Raw genomic sequence first — 20,169 nt, forward strand, 5'->3', positions numbered from 1 at the left:
GCGTAAGTTGAAATACCTAGCTAATAGTCACTTACTAAAACAGGTCAAAGCATAGGTTGAAATTACCACATTAATTTTCATTTCTAGTCAATCTATATTATATAGGGAATTTCCAATATTGTCTTCGGTATTAATTCTCAAGAACCATAACTAGACTTTAATTCAGACAAGTAAGCAGGAAAAGGGGGAAAAGGTGCATTCAATGTCCATCTCCATCCATTGACTTCTTCTTTTTAAACCAACTATATTCTTCAACTTGAAATTTTGGTCAACTTCATCAATAATTCTCAAAACGCATTCCATAATTTTCCATTTGGACTGCCCATCTAAGTTACTGAAAGGATCACTGCATTCTTATGTCCTAGACTCACAGTTGACTCTTAACCTTGTGTTTGTTTCAAAATCACTTTCGGAACCATACAAGACTAAGGAGTACAACATATAGTTCTCCATGACTAAGGACATGTGGGGTGTTCCCCAATGTTCCCACTGTTGAATAAAATATCTCCAATTCTTTTTCTCAATTTAAAATTACATTGAAAATGTAGGGTCTGAACCAAAATCTGTGATCAACATTGATCCTCAAATATTTTTCTCTTCACAACAGAGGGGCCCCAACAAAAAAAAAGTGTAACATTTCACATGAATTCCCACCCGTATCATCTTGCGAGCAAATCAGACATTTTAAGTTCAACACTTTTAACACTAAGTCATTAGAAGAAAAGAATATTCCAAGATTCCAATGGGTATCAGTTCAACATGGTAAATGAAAAACTAACTATAATTTAAAAAAAAAAAGTTATGTTGTTGTGTGTACAGAGAAACTTAAATGTCTTGGAACAGTAAAGTATGATCAAGATCATGCAAAAGCAAAGACTAGGACAGGATAAATTGAAAATGCAGAAGCAATTAAATGCATTATTTTGCAAAAAAGGTCAATAGATGGTTTGAGGCTCCTGCCAACCTACTGTGTAGAGAGGCATATATACAAGAAAAAGAAGTTGAAATTACCAGCTCCAAAGTTAATAAAATTTTTCAGATGACTTAGTCACAAAAAGGTTAGTCTGAAAGTTATGGCATTTGATGGCTTAGAACCCATCATTCTAATAACATGTTGTATTCCACTTCCGCTAAATGAATGTCCAAACCTTAGTAACAACTTCAGTATCCCTCCCAAAACGGAATATTCCAGTGGTAAAATCAACTCGTTTTTCTGATTTTGGTGTGATGAATGAAGAATCTTGATGCAAATGGTTTCATGATGTGGTCCCCATAGCTACTACAAAAGAGAAGGAAGTTATTATGTATATTCCTCATATTTTCTGGCAGGAACATCAAACACCGAAGATGGTGGTATGTATGTGTAACAAAGTATCCATTTTAATATTCCACCAATAATGCTTGCAACCCTCAAAGTCTCATTCACAAACTATAATGTGCACAAGATTAAATAATATTAATAATGAAGAACTTGATAGAACTTGTTGGTGCATTTTGTAAATGTGATTAGTTTTTTATGCAGCTGAAATAGAATTAAAATATTCTTACGCATTGAGAGAACTCCCCCTCTAAATGACTCTTTTTGGCTTTGATATGACCATGTTCTACCTGCCAAAACAACACAAAGAACTCCTCCACCAAACCTTCTAGTTTGGTTCTGCTTGTACTTCATAAAACTCACAGGATAACTAAAATACTTTGTTCCTATTACATGTTATATAATCAGTGCCTCTTGTATTTTCTTTTCTAAAATTTTATCAAAAACTACGTTTATAGGTTTCAGAGCGGTTGAAATTCCTTAATCTTAGTCACTCCAAGTACTTGAGAGAAACACCTGACTTTTCAGGACTATCAAGTCTTGAACAATTCATTCTAAAAGATTGCCAAAGTTTGTTTGTGATCATATGCATATCAGATAACAATGAAACAAAAACAAGAAGAAATTGGAATAAGAGAAACTTACTATTTTTTCAGTGACAACCCTAAACAATTTTATCACGCTAACAAGGAGTCCTAAGTTCTAATAATATGCAATAGACTAAATAGGAATTTATTCAATAATCAATTTCATAAGCAAAGTTTTTTTAGAACAAACTGCACTATGTATGGTCCCTTTATTACACTCGGACAAGTTAGCTAAATTTTAAAGGACCATTTATTACCTCTATGTTTGGTCCAAGAGATGCAATATTTGGATCAGTAGTTGCCAGTGCTTCTTCACAAAGTTTAATGGCTTTATGCAAGTCTTTAAGGTGGCCCCACTTGGTCTATCTAATAGTTCCTACATCATGCAGTTCAAATATTTTTAAAAGAATATACATCTAATTTTGAGTTTTGTCATTACATATAAAATTAGAGTGTGATTTCAAGTTACAATTTTGTTTATATAATTCTGCAGAATCGAAAATTAATGAGATATAAAGGTTGAAAGACTCCATACCATACTCATCAATTGGAGCATCATAACCATAATATTTGCAAACTGTGCAAGAGTCTCATTATTTGTGCCTGCAACCAAACTTGGGTGGATAGAGAATATGAGTTCAAACAAGAACACTCTAAAACTATACACATCACTTTTGTTACTCACCCTTCCAGATATATAGTAGTCAGGATCTATGTAAGCACGAGTTCCTACTGAAATAGTTGTAACATGAGTGACATGAGTAACATGAATCGGAAGAAACTGTAAGAATCCAAAATCAGCAACTTTAACAGTAAAATTTTCATGCAACAAAATGTTACTCCATTTCACATTACGGTGAGTGATACTTAAGTCATGAAGAAATCATAATGCAGTTGCAGTTTTAATGGCAATATTCAATTTAGTTTCACATCACGGTACATAATATCACACATTCAAGATAGAGATGAAATAATCATGTCAACTTAATCCATCACAACCAAAGGGGCCCTTTTCTTGATTGACTTAGTTAAAACACTACTATTACAATTTTAACTTAAGATTAACTGTTAAGGTAACGTGTAAACTTTATATTCAGATTCAGTTTTAAATAAGCACCAAATTTTATCTTATCTAAAGTAGAACTATCATCTAGATGAATAGTCTAAAAATGTTAAAGCATACTTTCAGAAAGAATCAAAATTGTTATTTCCTAAATACAAGCAAAATGTTCAATAAAAAAAATCACAAAGCTCAATCCAATCAAAAAATGCATCAATAAAAGCATAGACACCACGAAATGATAGGAACGAATTAGAATATTTGTACAATGCTATCGAATTTGAACTACCATGAATCAAATTCTCTAACCTCTATAGAAGGATAAAACGAAAAACATACCTTCGTCGTTGCTGGTAGCAGTGAGAGAGCGAGATTGAAGGCTTGACGTGTGTGAGCGTCCGGTGGCGGAAGACGACCCAAACAAGGGTACGCACACAATAGGGAACTTGTGGTGAGCCACAACAAGGAGGTGCTCGTGAAGTTTGTGCAGAGGAGGAATAGCCAGTTACGGAGGCGAATAGCGAACCTGGACAAGGCAAGGTCAACGGCGACGACAGAGCTCATGAATTAGTGGCTGAACCCTAATTGTTTCTACAGTCGATGGATGAAGCTCGCCAACGTCTATAAGTGATAGATGAAAAGTGAAAATGGAAGAATTGTGGAGGACAGAGGTGGACATTAAAATGAAGAGAAGAAAAAAAATATGAATAAGGGTAAAAAAATCAGAAAAAAAAAAGAAAGATGGAGGTTGACAGAATATGAAAAAAATCAAAATAGCATCTACTTATTTTAACTTTAACTGGGTTTGAGAAAAACCCACGACACTTACTTGGGGTTTAGAAAACCTCAAGCACCTAATCTATTTTCTTGAGGTTATTATAACCTCTGTTAAATAACCCCTAGTAAAATTAAAATTTTTGGTAGTGTGTGTATTATCATCTATCTTTCTTTCTGATTTATTTATTTTATTAGCCAATTTTGATGTTTTAATATTGCACAATACTTCTCTTCGTGATATAGACCTATAAGCATTACAATATACTACAAGTTGTAACTTTTTTTTTCTTATTTTGTTATATTTATTTGCGATGTTGCGGGAGAACGTTAGATAACGAAATTTAGTATTTTAAAATCCATTGATAGAAAAAAAATCATTTGAAATTTTACTATATTGACATTTTAACATGTTTTCTTTGTTTCTTAATTTAAAATATTAATATATATTATTTTAATATTAAAAATACATTTAAAATGAATGTATTTTTTGCTTGAAGATTATTAAAAAAAATGAAAAAACATAAACCGTTTCGAAATCTTTCAATATAATCAGATTTCTGTTTTTTTTCTCCAGCTTCTAATTATATTGGAAAGTTACAATAAATCTATAAAAGCAGAAAAAAAAAACTTGTAAACATGAGTATTGTTATATCTTTAACCCCAAATTTTTTCATAGCCAGATGTGATCAGAATAATTTATTAATATTGTTATTTCAATTGTTAACAGTTAGTATTTGTGAAATATGAAAATATAAGACCTATTATACATTAGTCTATCATAGAGATTGGGTTATTTATCCAAGCTGAAGGTTTAAAACTTATTATGTTTGTAATAAAATATAAATGTAAAATAAAAGTTATTGGTTTTATTTATGATTTCACTGAGTAAACAACAAAAAACTGGATTGTTTACTATACGGACAAAACTCAAAGTCTATTATAAAGTAAAAACACAAATGTAACTTCAACTCAAAACCAATTAAATATTAGTAACTAAATATAATATAGATATCAACACTAATCTCCGAATTAATTTCTAATCATTGTCTTGTTTAAATAAATTGATTTTAAGGATGTGTTTGTAGAATAGGTTGGGTAATATTTGGATAAACATATTACTTTACTTAGTAAAAACTATTAGTTGGAATAAGTTTCTGTATTTTTTGGGTTGAATTCAATTTGATGTTGAGAGGATTGTATTTGGTTGAATCCAGGTTAATATTAAAAAAAAATTATCAAAAATTATAATTTTCAAATATTGACAGTTAAATAAAAAGTAGTATAATATTTATAAGGTCTTAAATAAGTCAATAATTATTTAATAAGTCAATAATTATTTAAACTAATCAGATATATCAACAGAAAAATCTAACATGTTAAAATAAAGGTTTAAATTTTCATATCCTTATTTTCGTAGTGTTTGTTGCGGATGGTCCTCATTTTGACAGAATGTTTTAAATGGTTCTTATTTTGACTGAATGTTTAAAATGGTCATCATTTTCACAATCAGTAGCGGAAACATTTGTATATTGTATAGTACACATAACACACCCAAATGCAACTATACAGTGCTCCGTTACTGACTTAAATGGCGTCACAGAAAATAATCAAATAAAATACGAATTACGAAAATGAGGACCATTTTAAACATTCGATAAAGATGAGGATCATTTTAAACATTCTGTCAAAATGAGGACCATCCGCAACAAACACTATGAAAATAAGGACGAAAAAGATATTTAAACCTAAAATAAAAGTACTGTTATTTAATACTTTATTTAAATTTTATTATAGATTTAGTGTATTTCTTTGCTTTATATTTTTTTATTTTATTTTTCTTAATAAATTTTTATATAATAACAAACAAGTTCAAATGATAAATTTTAAGATATAAGTTGAGATGATTGAGTTTATAATAATCCATACATAATCTTAATTTGACATAAAATATAGTATACTTTAAAATTTAAAATGCAAGCCCCGATATTTTGATATATGAAATATTCTAAAAAAATTCAAATATCACCATAAAAATATATTCAACTAGTATTTTGAATTATGATATAACAAAGTCACTTGGATAGAGATAAAAGTATATATATATATATATATATATTGATATATCATTTAATAGATAAATCTAATAAATAAAACATTGTAAAATTATAATATAATAGAACACACGACATGCAATATATAAGTACTAACTATTATAGTTATTTATAAATATACTTAGAGGAAGAAGTCTGAGGTACAACACACATCATAAACAAGGTTCGAAACAGTAATTAATTTAAATTTAAAATCTGCTCACAAAGAAAATAACACAAGGCAACAATGCCTTAAAAGGTGCTCCAAGGAGCAAAACCTAACCCAAACTTGACTAAATTGCAGCGTTTCCATTATCCTGATGACCACTAGAGATTTCCACATTTGCTCACACCAATAAATTGATAATCATTACAAAAGAAAAAACCACATAAGAAGACAGACACAAGAAAGAAGGATAAGCTAGAGTAAAAAGAAATTTTGACTATGTTATAGCAAACAGATAATTAAAACAGATTATAAACATGCAAAACAGTAGGCATTCAATCATGTGATAACATATAAACATGACTCTATGACTCAATTATTTGGATACATATAATAAGATCAGATTCAATGGATGTCTGCACTTGTGGTGGCCTCTACTGCTTTATAGAGTCATTGCCAATGGGTTTCACCTACCATATAGGTTAGCATTCAATCATATATGGCCATTATCCTGCGGGTCTCCTGCTATTCTCACCACTTGAATCAGTGCGCTCTACGTGAGACTAACTGATTCTTTAGAGTTTCAGGATGTAACTTTACTTGAATCCTTACCTAATTATATACACTACAACATGAAATATCATTAAGAGATTTATGGAATTACGTCTATCTCATACCAAAATCATGTCCTCACACCAAATCCATATGTAATCTCATGAAATTCAAATATCATGCCAAGACATCACTAACCACCAAATTCATAATTCATTTCATACTAAATATAACAGAATCTCAGTCTCATTAAATCTCATATAACATACATGGCATCATACATCATGCGTTTAAGGTGAGACACTTAATCATGGAGACAAACAATCATATTAGAGAGGGAACTAGTACTAGAGCACATCCCTGCACCAGTCTCGCTTAAGCTGGAAGTCCTCGCTTAGGCAAGAGAGGTTCTCTCACTCAAGCGAGCCCTTCTCGCCTAGGTGAGAACTCAAGCAGTGGAACAATGAGGTTTCTGCGATTTCTCGCTTAGACGAGACCTCCTCGCCTGAGCTAGATTACTCTTGCTCAAAACTGGGACTCGTCGTCTAAGTGACAGCTCGAGCAGAAACTTGAGAGAGTTTCTGATCCTCTCGCTGAGCAGAAACCTGAGAGAGTTTTTGATCCTATTGCTTGGGTGAAACTTGCTCACCTGAGCAAAAATACCAGGTTTTCTCCACTGTTCACGCACCCAGGCCAGATTCAAACCATACCAAGCAACACCCAATTTATATCCATAAGCACACAAGCATCCAACATGCATCTCAACCATGAAACAAAACTGAAAACATGCAATATACATCGAAACACAAATAAATCTAGCTTCCCTCATCTTGAGTGGAACTCAACTCAAGGAACTCTTAGCGGAGGAGAACTAGGATCAAAAACAACTTAAAAAGTTAAAAATAGAAGCACAAGCAGAAGAGACTAAGACCACAACAAAGATTTACAAGAAACTATAACTATCAAACAGAGAAGAAACACAATAATAGGATTTAGAGCTCTACTTACACAAAGGGACGAACTGTTCCGTTAGTTCGAAAGAGGTTTTTGGTCAAGCCCTAACTGAGCTTCTGATTCAAAAGAGAACAAAGTGAGAACGTTTTAATGAGAGAAGGAAACAGAGAGAATGACGGAGTGAAAAATAGAACCAAGGGATCTTCCTGATAACATCATAAGTAAGTATATATTCAATATTTGATAAATGAATTTAATTAAGTTATATATATATATATATATATATAAAGTTTATCGAAGACTTAACGGTGTTTTTAATTTTTCAAATTATGTATATTGTTTATTCTTATCCTCTATTTAATTTGTTTAGTTATCTTATTTTTTAAAATGTTATTTTTAATCTATGTAATCTATAACAATATATAAAGAAGATTATCTCTTTTGTATCCACATTTCAAAATACCAATTTTATCTTTTAAAATATAATTATTTATTACATTTTTGAAAATTGACCGCTACTTTTACAATTTTTTTTTAAAAAAATCGTTTATGTCTGCTTCTTCTCTTTTTCTCTATTTATCAACAGTTGTTCTCTCATCTCTACTGATATATTTCACTTATTTTTAATAAATATAATTTTATTTTATATATTAACTTAAAAACATTACACTATTTCCACCTACTAATAATTTCAGTGATGTCCTTTTTATATCTTTATTATTTAAATTTTCAATCAATTTTTGTAAACATCTTGTAACAACAAGTTCTTTCATTTTATTTTGACGTTTCAACACTTTAGTAAAATAAAATCACAATAACCTCAACATATATTTTCTTTTTCTTTTAAGAACCAACAACTCTTCCCAGTTAAGATACTCTGGATGATAATGTTATAGGAGACAATTGTTGAGTGAAATTCCTTTGACATGCTTTAAATGATTTATCACCTTTCAATACAGATTTTAATAGAAAAATAATCTTTTATTATTCCGATTTTTAGACATAAACATCAAGACTTGTTGAAGACAAACTTCAACAATAATAATGGATTATTGTTTATTATTCTTATGATTTTTACAGCAAACTAATATATGCATTATAAACAAAATATTGTCCTTTATAAATAATGTGATAACTATTATAGCAAATGAAGACATTAGATTATTGTTTGTCTTATGATAAGTAAAGATTAATAATTGTTTGTCACATAATATTTTTCAAAACCCAATTACTAAACAATAACCATTATCAACCAGAGAATAACAACGAAAAATATTTTAATATATAGGATCAGAACTGTATATATACTTTATTTTTATAATAATTATATAACCTTTAAATAATTATAATAAAATTATTTACAAATTAAAAAAAATCAATAATGACATCAATAAAAAGCACGTTTTTAGCAGGACGACAAACAAATACGAAAATGATTTTTTCTACATAAACACCCCAATAAATTAAAGTACAGAAATGTCAAACATATCCTTTTATACAATTTTGTAATCTTTTAAAGTACCACCTCTACTAATATTCAGGACATTCAAAACAAGAGTACCTTACCTTATTGTAAATGTTTATTGTATATTTTTTAGCTTATTACACTTATAATGAAAAAAACATTTTTAATGAACAATTATAAAAATAAAATTTAATAAAAATATATTATTTTATAATTATTTTGCAAATTTTATTAATCATTTTTAATATCATAAAAAATCAACTTAATAACATAAAATATACTTCCTTGAACATCTCATATTAAACAAAGTCGTTGAGAGAGATAATATATATATATATATATATATATATATATATATATATATATAATACACCACAAATAAAATATAAAGAAAATATAGTTAAGTGTTTATTAACTTAGATATCATAATTAAATGCTGAAAATTGAAATTGACAGGTTATATAATTGAGTTAAAATTGTCAGATCTTACACTGGTTGATAAGTAATAGATAAAGTTACATTAATAAAAGAAAAAAAAAAGTGGAAAAGCCGCAAAAAGAAATTCTTTCATAAGAAAAAAATTACCAAAAATATTATAATCCAGTATATTAAACAGAAATAAATTTATTTTAATTAAATTAATCATTAGTTGAATAAAATATAAACAAATATTTAAAATTTGAATGTGAGAGACTGCAAGATTCCAATTACCATCTACCTACACCGCGTGTTGTGTTATTTGACAGAAAACTCGTAGTTTGTTATTGGTCTGTTACTTTTAGAGAAACTTTCTCCAATATAATATACGAGAATCTCTACCCATTTTTCGGTTATTTGACATCTGTTTGCCTGAATGTAACAAATTTTTTTATTACTGAGGGCAAAACACATAGAAAACTGTATTTTACTTTTAAAAAATGTTTTTGGTATACATTAATACCAACTAAAATCACCAACTACATAGCACTCTTTTCTTTTTTTAAGCAGTACAACATTAAACGAAGATATCTTTATATACAATATAACCTAAAGTGTCTTGATTATTTTTATATCTTTTAACTTAAAACATTAATATAGTATTAAAATAGTCTTGAAGTGGGTGTAATATTTTTTTTTTTTGAATGTTTAAAGTTATCTCAAGGCCAGCACAATTACATCTATTATGTTTAAGCATATAAAATAATTAAAAACATGATGAATTCTGTTATGTGTAAAGAGGGGTAAAATAGTAAATGACAGAGAATTGTGAATTCCAGGAGACAAAATAGTTGATAGAGTGAGAAGGTGACTGTATCTTTCAGTTAGAGTGTTATCTTTTCATAACAGAGACTGATTCACCAACACTATAAAAACAATACTCCCATTGGATTCGGTATGTTCCAAAACCCTAAGCAATCCCTTGTTAATGTTCTGTATTGGGTGAGGAATTCTGAATTTTGATTCTCCGATACAACAATGCCACGGCAATCGCCACCGTCACAGCCGCAGCATCCCGGCAAACTGGAGCCGGCGATATGGCAAGCCTGTGCCGGACCGTCTGTGGAAATCCCGAAGCCCAATTCTATGGTTTACTACTTCCCTCAGGGACACTTTGATCAAGCCTCTTCGGCACCGCGGAATCTCTCCACTCACCTTCTGGCCAAACCCTTCATTACCTGCAGTGTCGTCTCGGTTGATTTTCTTGCCGATCCTCTTACCGACGAGGTTTTCACCAAGATGGTTCTCCAACCTGTTGGTAATAACTTTCCAGCGGAATCATTCCATACTCCTGCTGCTCCTCCGCCAAATGACGACAAAGACAACGATGTCGTTTCTTTCGCCAAGATTCTCACGCCGTCTGATGCCAACAACGGCGGGGGCTTCTCGGTGCCCAGGTTCTGTGCGGACTCCGTCTTTCCGAAGCTGAATTTCGGGGCAGACCCGCCTGTGCAGAACCTCTCTGTCACCGACGTGCACGGCTTCACCTGGGAGTTCCGCCACATTTACCGTGGGACGCCACGCCGCCACTTGCTCACCACCGGCTGGAGCACGTTTGTCAACAACAAGAAGCTGGTCGCCGGAGACTCTGTCTTGTTTATGAAGAGTGCTGCAGGACGTCTGTTCGTCGGAATTCGCCGCACCATACGCTCCTTTCCTGAAAGGGGCAACTGCGTGAAGCTCAGGTTAATTGAGGAGGAGGATAAAGAAGAGGAGGAGGAAGAAGATGAGGAGAAGGAGAAGAGGGTTTTCAAGAGGGACGGGAAGGGGAAGCTGTCGGCTAAGGTTGTTGCGGAGGCGGCAGAGTTGGCCGCGCGGAACATGCCGTTTGAGGTTGTTTATTACCCGAAGGCTGGTTGGTCTGAGTTCGTGGTGAAGACTGAGGTGGTGGATGCAGCGATGAGGATTGCATGGAGCGATGGGATGAGAGTGAAGATGTCTGTGGAGACAGACGATTCGTCCAGGATGACGTGGTTTCAGGGTACTGTCTCTGCTGTCTCATTTCAGGATAATGGCCAATGGTGCGGTTCGCCTTGGCGCATGCTTCAGGTATAATATATAATAGTCAATTCTTTCTGAATGGCGAGGTTTCTTTTATTTGTCTTTAATGCGTGTGTATGGGTTGTGGGTATTATGTTTTGTGAATTTCACTTTCTTGGATAAATTTTGGTTTATAGATTAGTGAGATTCAAAGAAGATACGGTGGATATGGTGAAATAAAACTTGTGTATGATTTCCACGAGCCACTGAGTCTTTCTTTCTTCCTTTTGAATTTCATAAGGAAGGGGAGACTAGGATGCATACGGCTGGAGCTACAAAGTTTTTAATTAGCCAGCCACCGAAAATTATTGGCTTAGAACTCTTCATTTTCTTGCAAAATGTGTGGCTATATTCTGTTGTGGATTATGTTTCTGATTAACATTGTATTGATTGTAGAACTGTACTTTACTCAACAAGAAACTGATATTGAAAGGTGAGAACCCCTGATTGTGCCATTTCATTCTCCTAGTTGGAGAGGGGCTGGTTTTTTGTTGTTGTGGAGTGAAACTTACATGGAATTACTTGTCTTATTTTATAAAAGATTTTGCCCGAGAATGCTTTTGTGGTTTATGGTTCTATTATTGTATACAATGTTGCTTTCAAAATGATGGAATGGGGCATTGAAAAATATATTCATTTTATTTGCTGGTGAAATATGGGAACAGAAGACTGACACGTTCTTTTGGGCATAAAAACATTGGAGAAGGTTCAATGAAGTTTACATTTATCATTTTAGCTAGTGTATGTTAAGTGAATGAAGAGACTGAACAGGGAAATGGCAGTATGATAACTATGGTTTGCTATTTTGGGGTACATGTTTTGTTGTCTTGCCTTTCGTCTGTTCTGCCTGTTGAATTTATACACCTTTGCCTAGATGTTCTAGGATGTTGGGTTTAATTCATAAGTTGTAGATGGGTTAGATGAGGTAGGATTTGCAAAAATTTCTCAAACTGGTGAATAGTATTTTTTTTTTTTTTGCAAATAAAGTCTTTGTCACTATTACTATGTGTCAGTTTTTTATGATTATACTTGCCATGTCAAATTCTCAACAAATGTCACTGCCATACTCTCTGTTCATGCATGTGCCTAAATACCTTTTCACTTTGCTGGGAACAATTGTATGACTGCCCTTAATTTCTAATGTTCGAGTCTCGGTATTATTTTCATGGCAAAAAATTTTTTTTATTGAAAGAAACTATTTGTCACATAAGTTGTACTTGAAGAAGTTATCCTCTCTCTCAATACTGCTATTTATCTTTTCTGATTTTGACATCATAGGTTACATGGGATGAACCTGAAGGGTTGCGGAATGCAAAATGGGTTAGTCCTTGGCAAGTGGAGCTTGTTTCCCCCACACCTGTCCTTCATCCGGCCTTCCCCTCACCAAAAAGGCTTAGAACTGCTGATGGTTATGGGGTGTTGACCAATGGAGAGGGAGGAACCTTTTCTGTGGCCAGAGTCACTAATTCAGCAATGGTACACCTGAATCAGGCATTGTTGGGTTATAGTCATTTTCCTGCTGGCATGCAGGGAGCCAGGCATGATGTATTTTCTGCATCAAGTTTTCCCAATTATCCAAGGGACATGTCTCATCCGTGTATCATAAATTCCTTTGGGAACAACACATTTTCAAGGCTGAAAAATTTGCCGACAGAACCACATGTTGGCGGCAACTCTCAATCTGATGAACTATCACCAGACAGTAGTTTCCATTCCTGTGTCACAGACACTCTTGAGAATCGCAACAACTCAATAAAACCTGCGCCGGATTCATTTCAGCTATTTGGTGCAGTCATTCGGAAAGAACAACCTGTACAAAATGGTTTAACAGACACTGGTTGTCCTATCACAGGAGATAAAGTCCTTGACAGATGAGGATTCTTACTAGTGAAAGTGGCTGTGATTATATGATACATATAAGTAAATGTACAGGTATGCACATATATCCGAGTAAATTGAATTTCTTACCACCAAACAAATCAACTACAAAATCAGTAGCTCAATTACATGTATTATGTCTATAATGTTTGAATGTATGGCTTGGTATATTTTGAAGTATTGTTCCGACCAAGTGCCTCGTAGATTTGAATTCTACATTTATTTAGTCACCCAAATCAGTGTGAAACATTTGTGATTTTGCTATTTAGATTGTGTTTTAAATTATGTGTTTTAAATTATATGTTTTTCTTCTTATAAATTTGCTTTTAGTAGTATATTCATGATATTGAACCCCAGACACTTGCCTTATTCATACCAAATATAGAGGCAAAATCATAATCTATTATTTATTACCATTGCAGTAAAGTGGATAACCATAATATGAATTTTCTATTCCTTATTTGGATTATGGTATTTTTAAATAAAATTATTAGATGTAATTGCATCATGGTAGGCTGGTGAGTGATTTAAATTCCCAATGTCGACCTGTTTGCTGACTGTTGACTCTGTACAAAAAAACTGTTCATCCATGTTGAAGTTAAGATTGAGTTATCTAAATCATTCGAACTGATTAAGTGGATATCGATAGTTATGGTTGTGTGAGTGCAGAATTATCCTTTTGAAACCAGCATAAATAATAATCATAACAAATCAATAGAATCAATAGAATGTCTGTGTTTATATTATTTGAATGGTTTGTCTGGTTAGCTTGATGTGTTGTTGGATTGAGAAGCAAGTAAATTCTTTTACTAACTTTGGTTGCTATTTATTCATCCAGGTAGGAACTTCTTCACGGCCGGAAGCTGACTACCCTTTTGACCCTGGACTCTCCAATACTTGAAAAACAAATCTCATATCTCACAATTTATGCTACTTTTTTTACAGAACATTTGATGATATTTCTTAATACAAATTTTTTTTCTATTTGACGAGTGATTCTTTTGTTGGTTTACTTATTTTCGGTCTGTGTATACATATTTTTATACGCAATTTGTTTGTTTAGGTTTTGTACCTCGATCATGGAATTAGATTGAATTAAACTTTTTGTGCTATCAACTCAGTCTTCTATCTTGGGTGATATAACGAAAATTATTAAATAAAATTGTTGGAGTTGAAAGGGCAGAGCAAGTTAACCGGAGAAGAAAAGGCAGAGCAAGTTAACTGTATAACAACGATTTCAAGAAACATGAATAACAAAAAATACTTCTCCTAAAGTTTAGGAAGACCTATTGACTTATTAAAATTAAAAAACAATTTGGAGTTACAAAACAAATATTTAACACTCCTCCTTGCTTTAGGAATTGTTACACACCCCAATTCTTTTTCTCAACAGTTTAAATTTGCTGACAGGCAAAGGCTTTGTAAACATGTCAGTCAACTGATATTCAGACTTGCAGTAAACTAAGTCCACTTTTCCATTTTGCTGCATCTCCCTCAAAAAATAGAGTTTGATGTTGAAATGTTTTGTTTTCCCATGACATACTGGATTATTTGCAATTGCAATTGTTGCCTGATTGTCAACAAAAACCTCAATTTTATTTTTCTGCTAAAAATGTAAATCACATAGAATCTTTTTTAGCCATAAAACTTGATTTACAACAACTGTTGTTGTTATGAATTCAGTCTCTGTAGTGGATTGTGCTGAACATAGGTTGAAACAATATCCTGAAGTGCTTTTCATGTCATCATAAGATCCAGCCCAATCACTATCTAGACATCCAATCAAGCTCATATTGTATCCTTCATCAACTTTATCAACACCATCTTCCTTGATGAATTTCTCCCTTTGATTCATTGGTGTGCTAACTACTTTGCATTCATCCATTTGAAATTTCCTCAATATTTCCTTTGCATATTTTCTTTGGCAAATGAACACTTCATTTTCACCTTGTTTGATCTCAATTCCAAGAAAATAGGTCATGAGACCAAGATCTGTCATTTCAAATGCTTGCATCATTTCTTGCTTGAATTCGTCAACCAACTTTGTGTCATCTCCAGTTACAGGCCCTTGGAGCTTGCTTAGGGCCATATAGGGCCTTTCTTAGTAGATAAACTTTATCTTCTTCACCATACTTCACGAATCCCTCCGGTTGCTCCACATATATTTCTTCTTCTAGAACTCCATTTAAAAATGTTGATTTGGCATCCAACTGGAAAATTTTCTAGCCCTTTTGCGCAGCTATAGTTAACACCAATCTGATTGTATCTAATCTAGACACAGAAGCAAAAGTGTTAGAACAATCAACACCAAAGATTTGTGCATACCCTTTAACCACGAGTCTGGCCTTGTATTTGTTGATTGAGCTATCTGCATTAAGCTTTGTTCTGAAAACCCATTTGACTCCAATGACTTTTCTGTTTTCAGGCTTGTCAACCAACTCCCATGTTTTGTTTTTTTGAATCATAGACATCTCCTCCTCCATTGCATTTTTCCATTTTGGGAGTCTTAGTGCTTCCTCACAGCTAGCAGGTTCACAAATTGCTACATTACATCTTTGATAGATGTTAGACAATAGCCTAGTTCCTCAGATTTGAGGATCATCTTCCAATTCATCTTGCAACAGTTCTGTGGTTTGTTCTCCATGACGGTTATCTTCTATAATTGGAAAGAATTCTATTGTGCTTTGTGAGTTCTTCCAATCCCATTTCCCACCTTCATTGAAATGTACGTCTCTAGTGATAGTCATCCTTCTGGTTTGAGGATGATACACTTTGTAGGCTTTTGAAACAGAACTGTAACCCACAAAGATGCCTGGAGTAGCCTTCTTGTCAAGTTTATCACGCTTAACCTGAGGAATATATACAAAACAGACACAACCAAATACTTTAAGGAAGGTTAGAGAAGGTTTATACCCATAACAAGCCTTAAATGGAGTTTTATCTTTCAAGGCCTTGGTTGGAAGGCGATTTTGCAAGAAAACTGCTATATTAGCCGCTTCTGCCCAAAATGTTTTAGGCAGCTCCTTCTCATGCAACATGCATCTAGCCATCTCCATCACAAATATGTTTCTCCTTTCACTTACCCCATTTTGTTGAGGAGTGTAAGGAGCTGTCAATTGATGCGCAATTCCTGCTTCTTCACAAAATAGATTAAATTTTGTTGATGTATACTCCTTCCCATTGTCTGATCTTAGAAATTGAATCTTGTAGCCACTTTGAGTTTCCACCATTTTCTTGAACTTCATAAATACTCCAGCCACTTCATGCTTGAATTTCAAGAAAAAATCCAACACATTCTTGTAAAATTATCCATGAACAAAATAAAGTAGAGACTACCTTGTAGTGATGGTGTTCTTTAAGGTCCTGCCACATCAGTGTGAATTAGTTGCAACTTTTGAGAGGCTCTACAAAATGATTTGGGAAAAGACTTTCTGTTTTGTTTACCAAATTGACAAGCATTACAATTTGAAAGATTTACAGAAAGTGTTGGTACACCTGGTGACATGTCATTCTTCTGTATTTTCAACATTCTTTCAAGATGACAATGACCCAATCTCTTGTGCCAAAGTTCTGTGAGATTGGCTTGAGTGTAATAGGCTACATTCTTCTCCTCTGTTGGATCAAATGAGAAGCTTTTACCTCTCATTTTAACCCTTAGAACCTCCCGGCCAGCAATGTCATAGATAAGGCAGTTTTAATGTTCAAAGGACACTTTAAATCCCTTTTCCATCAACTGTCCTACACTTAGCAAATTTTGATCAATGTCAGGTACATAGAGAACATCGAAGATTATTTTTGTACCTGAGCTCATTGAAATTTCTATGGTTCCTTTTCCTTTTGCAGAAATATAGTCACCATTTCCTATTCTGACCTTTGAGACTTTAGTAGGCTTCAAGTCCTTGAATAGAGTTTTGTCATACGACATGTGGTTGGTACAACCACTATCAATCAAACAACATTCAGAGTCACCCTTTGCTGAAAAAATTGAAGCAGAGAAAATATGATCTTCGTCATCTTGCTCAACAACCTGGGCATTGACTTCATGTTGTTTACTTCCACAAATTACAGCTTCATGTCCAAGCTGATTACACTTGTTGCACTTTGCGTCTGGTCTTTTCCAACATCTGAATGATGGATGACCCAATTTTCCGGAGTGCTCACAAGGTGGCTGATTTTTCTTTTTGCCCTTGCCTTTGTATGTAGTGTTTTCACCGCTTGTTTGTTTATTCTTCTTGAAGTTTTTCTTTCCATTGTGATGCTTTGCTAGTAATGCACCTTTAACCACTTGATCTTGTCTCATAAGCCTTCGTTGCTCTTGGGCCTACAAGGCATGTAACACCTCTATCAAGGTAATCTTGGACATATGCTTTGTGTTTTCTAGGGTGGTTATGGATGCCTCGTACCTTTCTGGCACAGTTACAAGAATTTTTTCGATAATTATGCAATCCAAAAAATTTGTGCCAACTAATCTTACCTTGTTAACAATGCCAAGCAATCTGTCTGAGTACTCTTTAATGGTCTCAGACTCCTTCATCCTTTGAAGCTCAAATTCTCTCATCAAGTTCAACACTTGCATACCTCGAATCCTTTCATCCCCTGCATACTCCTTCTTTAGATAATCCCATATTTCTTTTGCTGTTTTTAAAGTCATGATTCGAGTGAAGAGAGTTGCTGAAACACCGGCAAAGAGACATGATTTCGCCTTTGCTTTCCGAGTTTTCTTCTCTTTGTGACTTTTCATCTGGGTCATGGTGGGATTTTCGGGCAGCGGAAGGATTTCGTAATCTTCTTCAATGGCTTCCCAAAGATCCAAAGCCTCTAGGTAAGCCTCCATTTTTACTGTCCAGACATCGTAGTTTTCTCTGTCAAAGACCGAAGGTGCTACTTGGGAGAAATTTGATTCAGCGTCCATTTTTTCACATGCTCGTAAGAAAACAGCTCTGATACCAAATTGTTGGAGTTGAAAGGGAAATAATTTAACGGGAGAAGAGAAGGCAGAACAAGTTAACTGTATAATGAGACTGATGCAAAGAAAAAGTTTATTTCATTCAACGTAACAGCAGTACATTTATAATAAAAAATAAAATTGACATTAACCATATAACCACGATTTCAGGAAATGTGAATAACAAAAATACTTACTCCTAAAATTTAGAAAGACCTATTGACTTATTAAAATTAAAAAACGATATGCAGTTACAAAAGCAAATATTTAATAAAAATTAATATTGAAAGTAATAATAATATAATCATTATTTATTTTATTTTCATTAATTAAATATATTTTCTGAAATATTAAATTAATATACTTTTTATAATTATTCTTAAAAATCTAATACTCAGTGTCGTTAAATTAATTTGCTGACTGTTTTACTTATCGTTACTTTGAGGATATTCAACAGACGAAAACCCCCTGCCGAATTTTTAACTATTCACAACATTGTCTAATCACAACATTGTCTAATATTATAGTTCCCGAAATGAGTTTCATTATTAGTGATGATTGTTTTTGGGACCCAAACTTGCTCACTATGAATTTTCACAAGTTGTCATACCTTGTCCATTGTGATATCTGGTTTCCTAATCGCAATAGCGAAATGGCCTAGTATGTAGAGTCTCCATTTATTTATGAAAAGGCCACTTTTTTAACCCACTTTTTTTAATTCACTTTTAATTTATATTTTTATTACTCTTAAATTATTTATTTTAATTTTTTATGGTGATATGATGATTTAAGGATGATGAGAATGATAAATTAAAAGTGGATAAAAAAAATAAATTAAAGTATCATTATCTAAGAGTTCAGAAAGAGTGAGTTAGAGTTCTGTGTGTCTTTCGCTACAAAATTTGGGTTTCTTTGTTTCAGGTGTTGCGGTTGGCTTGTGCATGGAGAAAATGGTGGTGGAAGAAATTGGAGATGAAGAGGGACACATGTCAAGCTCTTATTTGTCAGTTTGTGTGTGCAATGATTATGCCACACGGCTGCATCTAGGTGGCCAGCTCCAAAAGTGTTGGATCATACCATGTGGCATGTTTTGATTGGACCTGGTTTTGTGAGTAGTAATAGAGGTGAAAATAATAGATAAGGGGGTGATGAACATATTTTGTGTGGGTGATTTGATAAAGGAAATGTATAAGCAAAAGTTAGGGTTGCATTTGGTTGTTTGTATATTTACTTTTCATAATTTATTTTAGTTTTATTTTGTAATTTAAAACAATTTAACTTCAGCACGAATAAACATTATAATATCTAAGAAAATATTTTATGTAATTAAAAAATATTTTTATCTCACAAATTTAATAAATTTAATTATTACATATCTTAATTAAATTAATATTTTAATAATAAAATTCAATTAAAAATCAAAATTAAATATTAAATAAAAACATAATATGCACTTATTCATATATATATATATATATATATATATATATATATATATATTATTTTTTCTTATCTTTCATTCCCTACATATTAAATTAAATGATAAGATAAAAAAGCTTTATATTATTCTTAGGATGAGAAGTAATTATTCTTTTATATATACACACATAAATTGTTTTTGCATTTATAATTATCTCTAAATTGTTTTTTTGTATTGTATAACAAACCAAAATATGTAAAATGAACTTGAACAATAATGATAAATGTCAATTGACTTACACGGTTAAAATGTATTAAATGTTATTAGAATCGAGCACTAGGATTTTGATTTTGCTTTTGTTTGCCAAGTACTGATAAGTCATGCCCAATTATTCAGTCTTAATATCTCAAGGGATTTTTAAATTAAAATTCAGGAGGACA

The 20,169-nt window shown here is 32.7% G+C and overlaps 2 protein-coding genes across 11 annotated transcripts; one reads left to right on the forward strand and one right to left on the reverse strand.

Moving 5' to 3' along the window:
• Nucleotides 1-887: 887 nt before the first annotated feature.
• On the reverse strand, nt 888-3,711 carry LOC114195893 (uncharacterized). Of its 10 annotated transcripts, none has more exons than XR_014984693.1 (5): nt 3,305-3,708; nt 2,591-2,686; nt 2,441-2,519; nt 2,163-2,281; nt 888-1,276 (listed from the first exon to the last, which is right to left on the reverse strand). XR_014984693.1 is itself a non-coding variant. In XM_028086322.2 (4 exons), exons 1-3 carry the CDS (start codon nt 3,527-3,529, stop codon nt 2,165-2,167), a joined length of 588 nt encoding a protein of 195 aa, XP_027942123.1. In that variant the 5' UTR covers nt 3,530-3,711; the 3' UTR covers nt 888-1,276; nt 2,163-2,164. The 10 variants fall into 10 exon arrangements, 2 of the variants coding, with proteins under 2 accessions (XP_027942123.1, XP_027942122.1); XR_014984692.1 differs by having other exon boundaries at nt 888-1,279; nt 3,305-3,707; XR_014984691.1 differs by having other exon boundaries at nt 888-1,279; nt 2,441-2,508; nt 3,305-3,704.
• Nucleotides 3,712-10,266: 6,555 nt separating this feature from the next.
• On the forward strand, nt 10,267-14,353 carry ARF17 (auxin response factor 17). Its single transcript, XM_028086319.2, has 3 exons — nt 10,267-11,495; nt 12,765-13,418; nt 14,203-14,353. The coding sequence occupies exons 1-2, from the start codon at nt 10,425-10,427 to the stop codon at nt 13,359-13,361; spliced, it is 1,668 nt and encodes a 555-aa protein (XP_027942120.1). The 5' UTR covers nt 10,267-10,424; the 3' UTR covers nt 13,362-13,418; nt 14,203-14,353.
• Nucleotides 14,354-20,169: the final 5,816 nt, after the last annotated feature.

Source organism: Vigna unguiculata, chromosome 9 (assembly GCF_037176805.1).
Source record: "Vigna unguiculata cultivar grain cowpea cultivar isolate G323 ecotype 2 chromosome 9, ASM3717680v1, whole genome shotgun sequence".
Classification (NCBI taxonomy): Eukaryota; Viridiplantae; Streptophyta; class Magnoliopsida; order Fabales; family Fabaceae; genus Vigna; species Vigna unguiculata.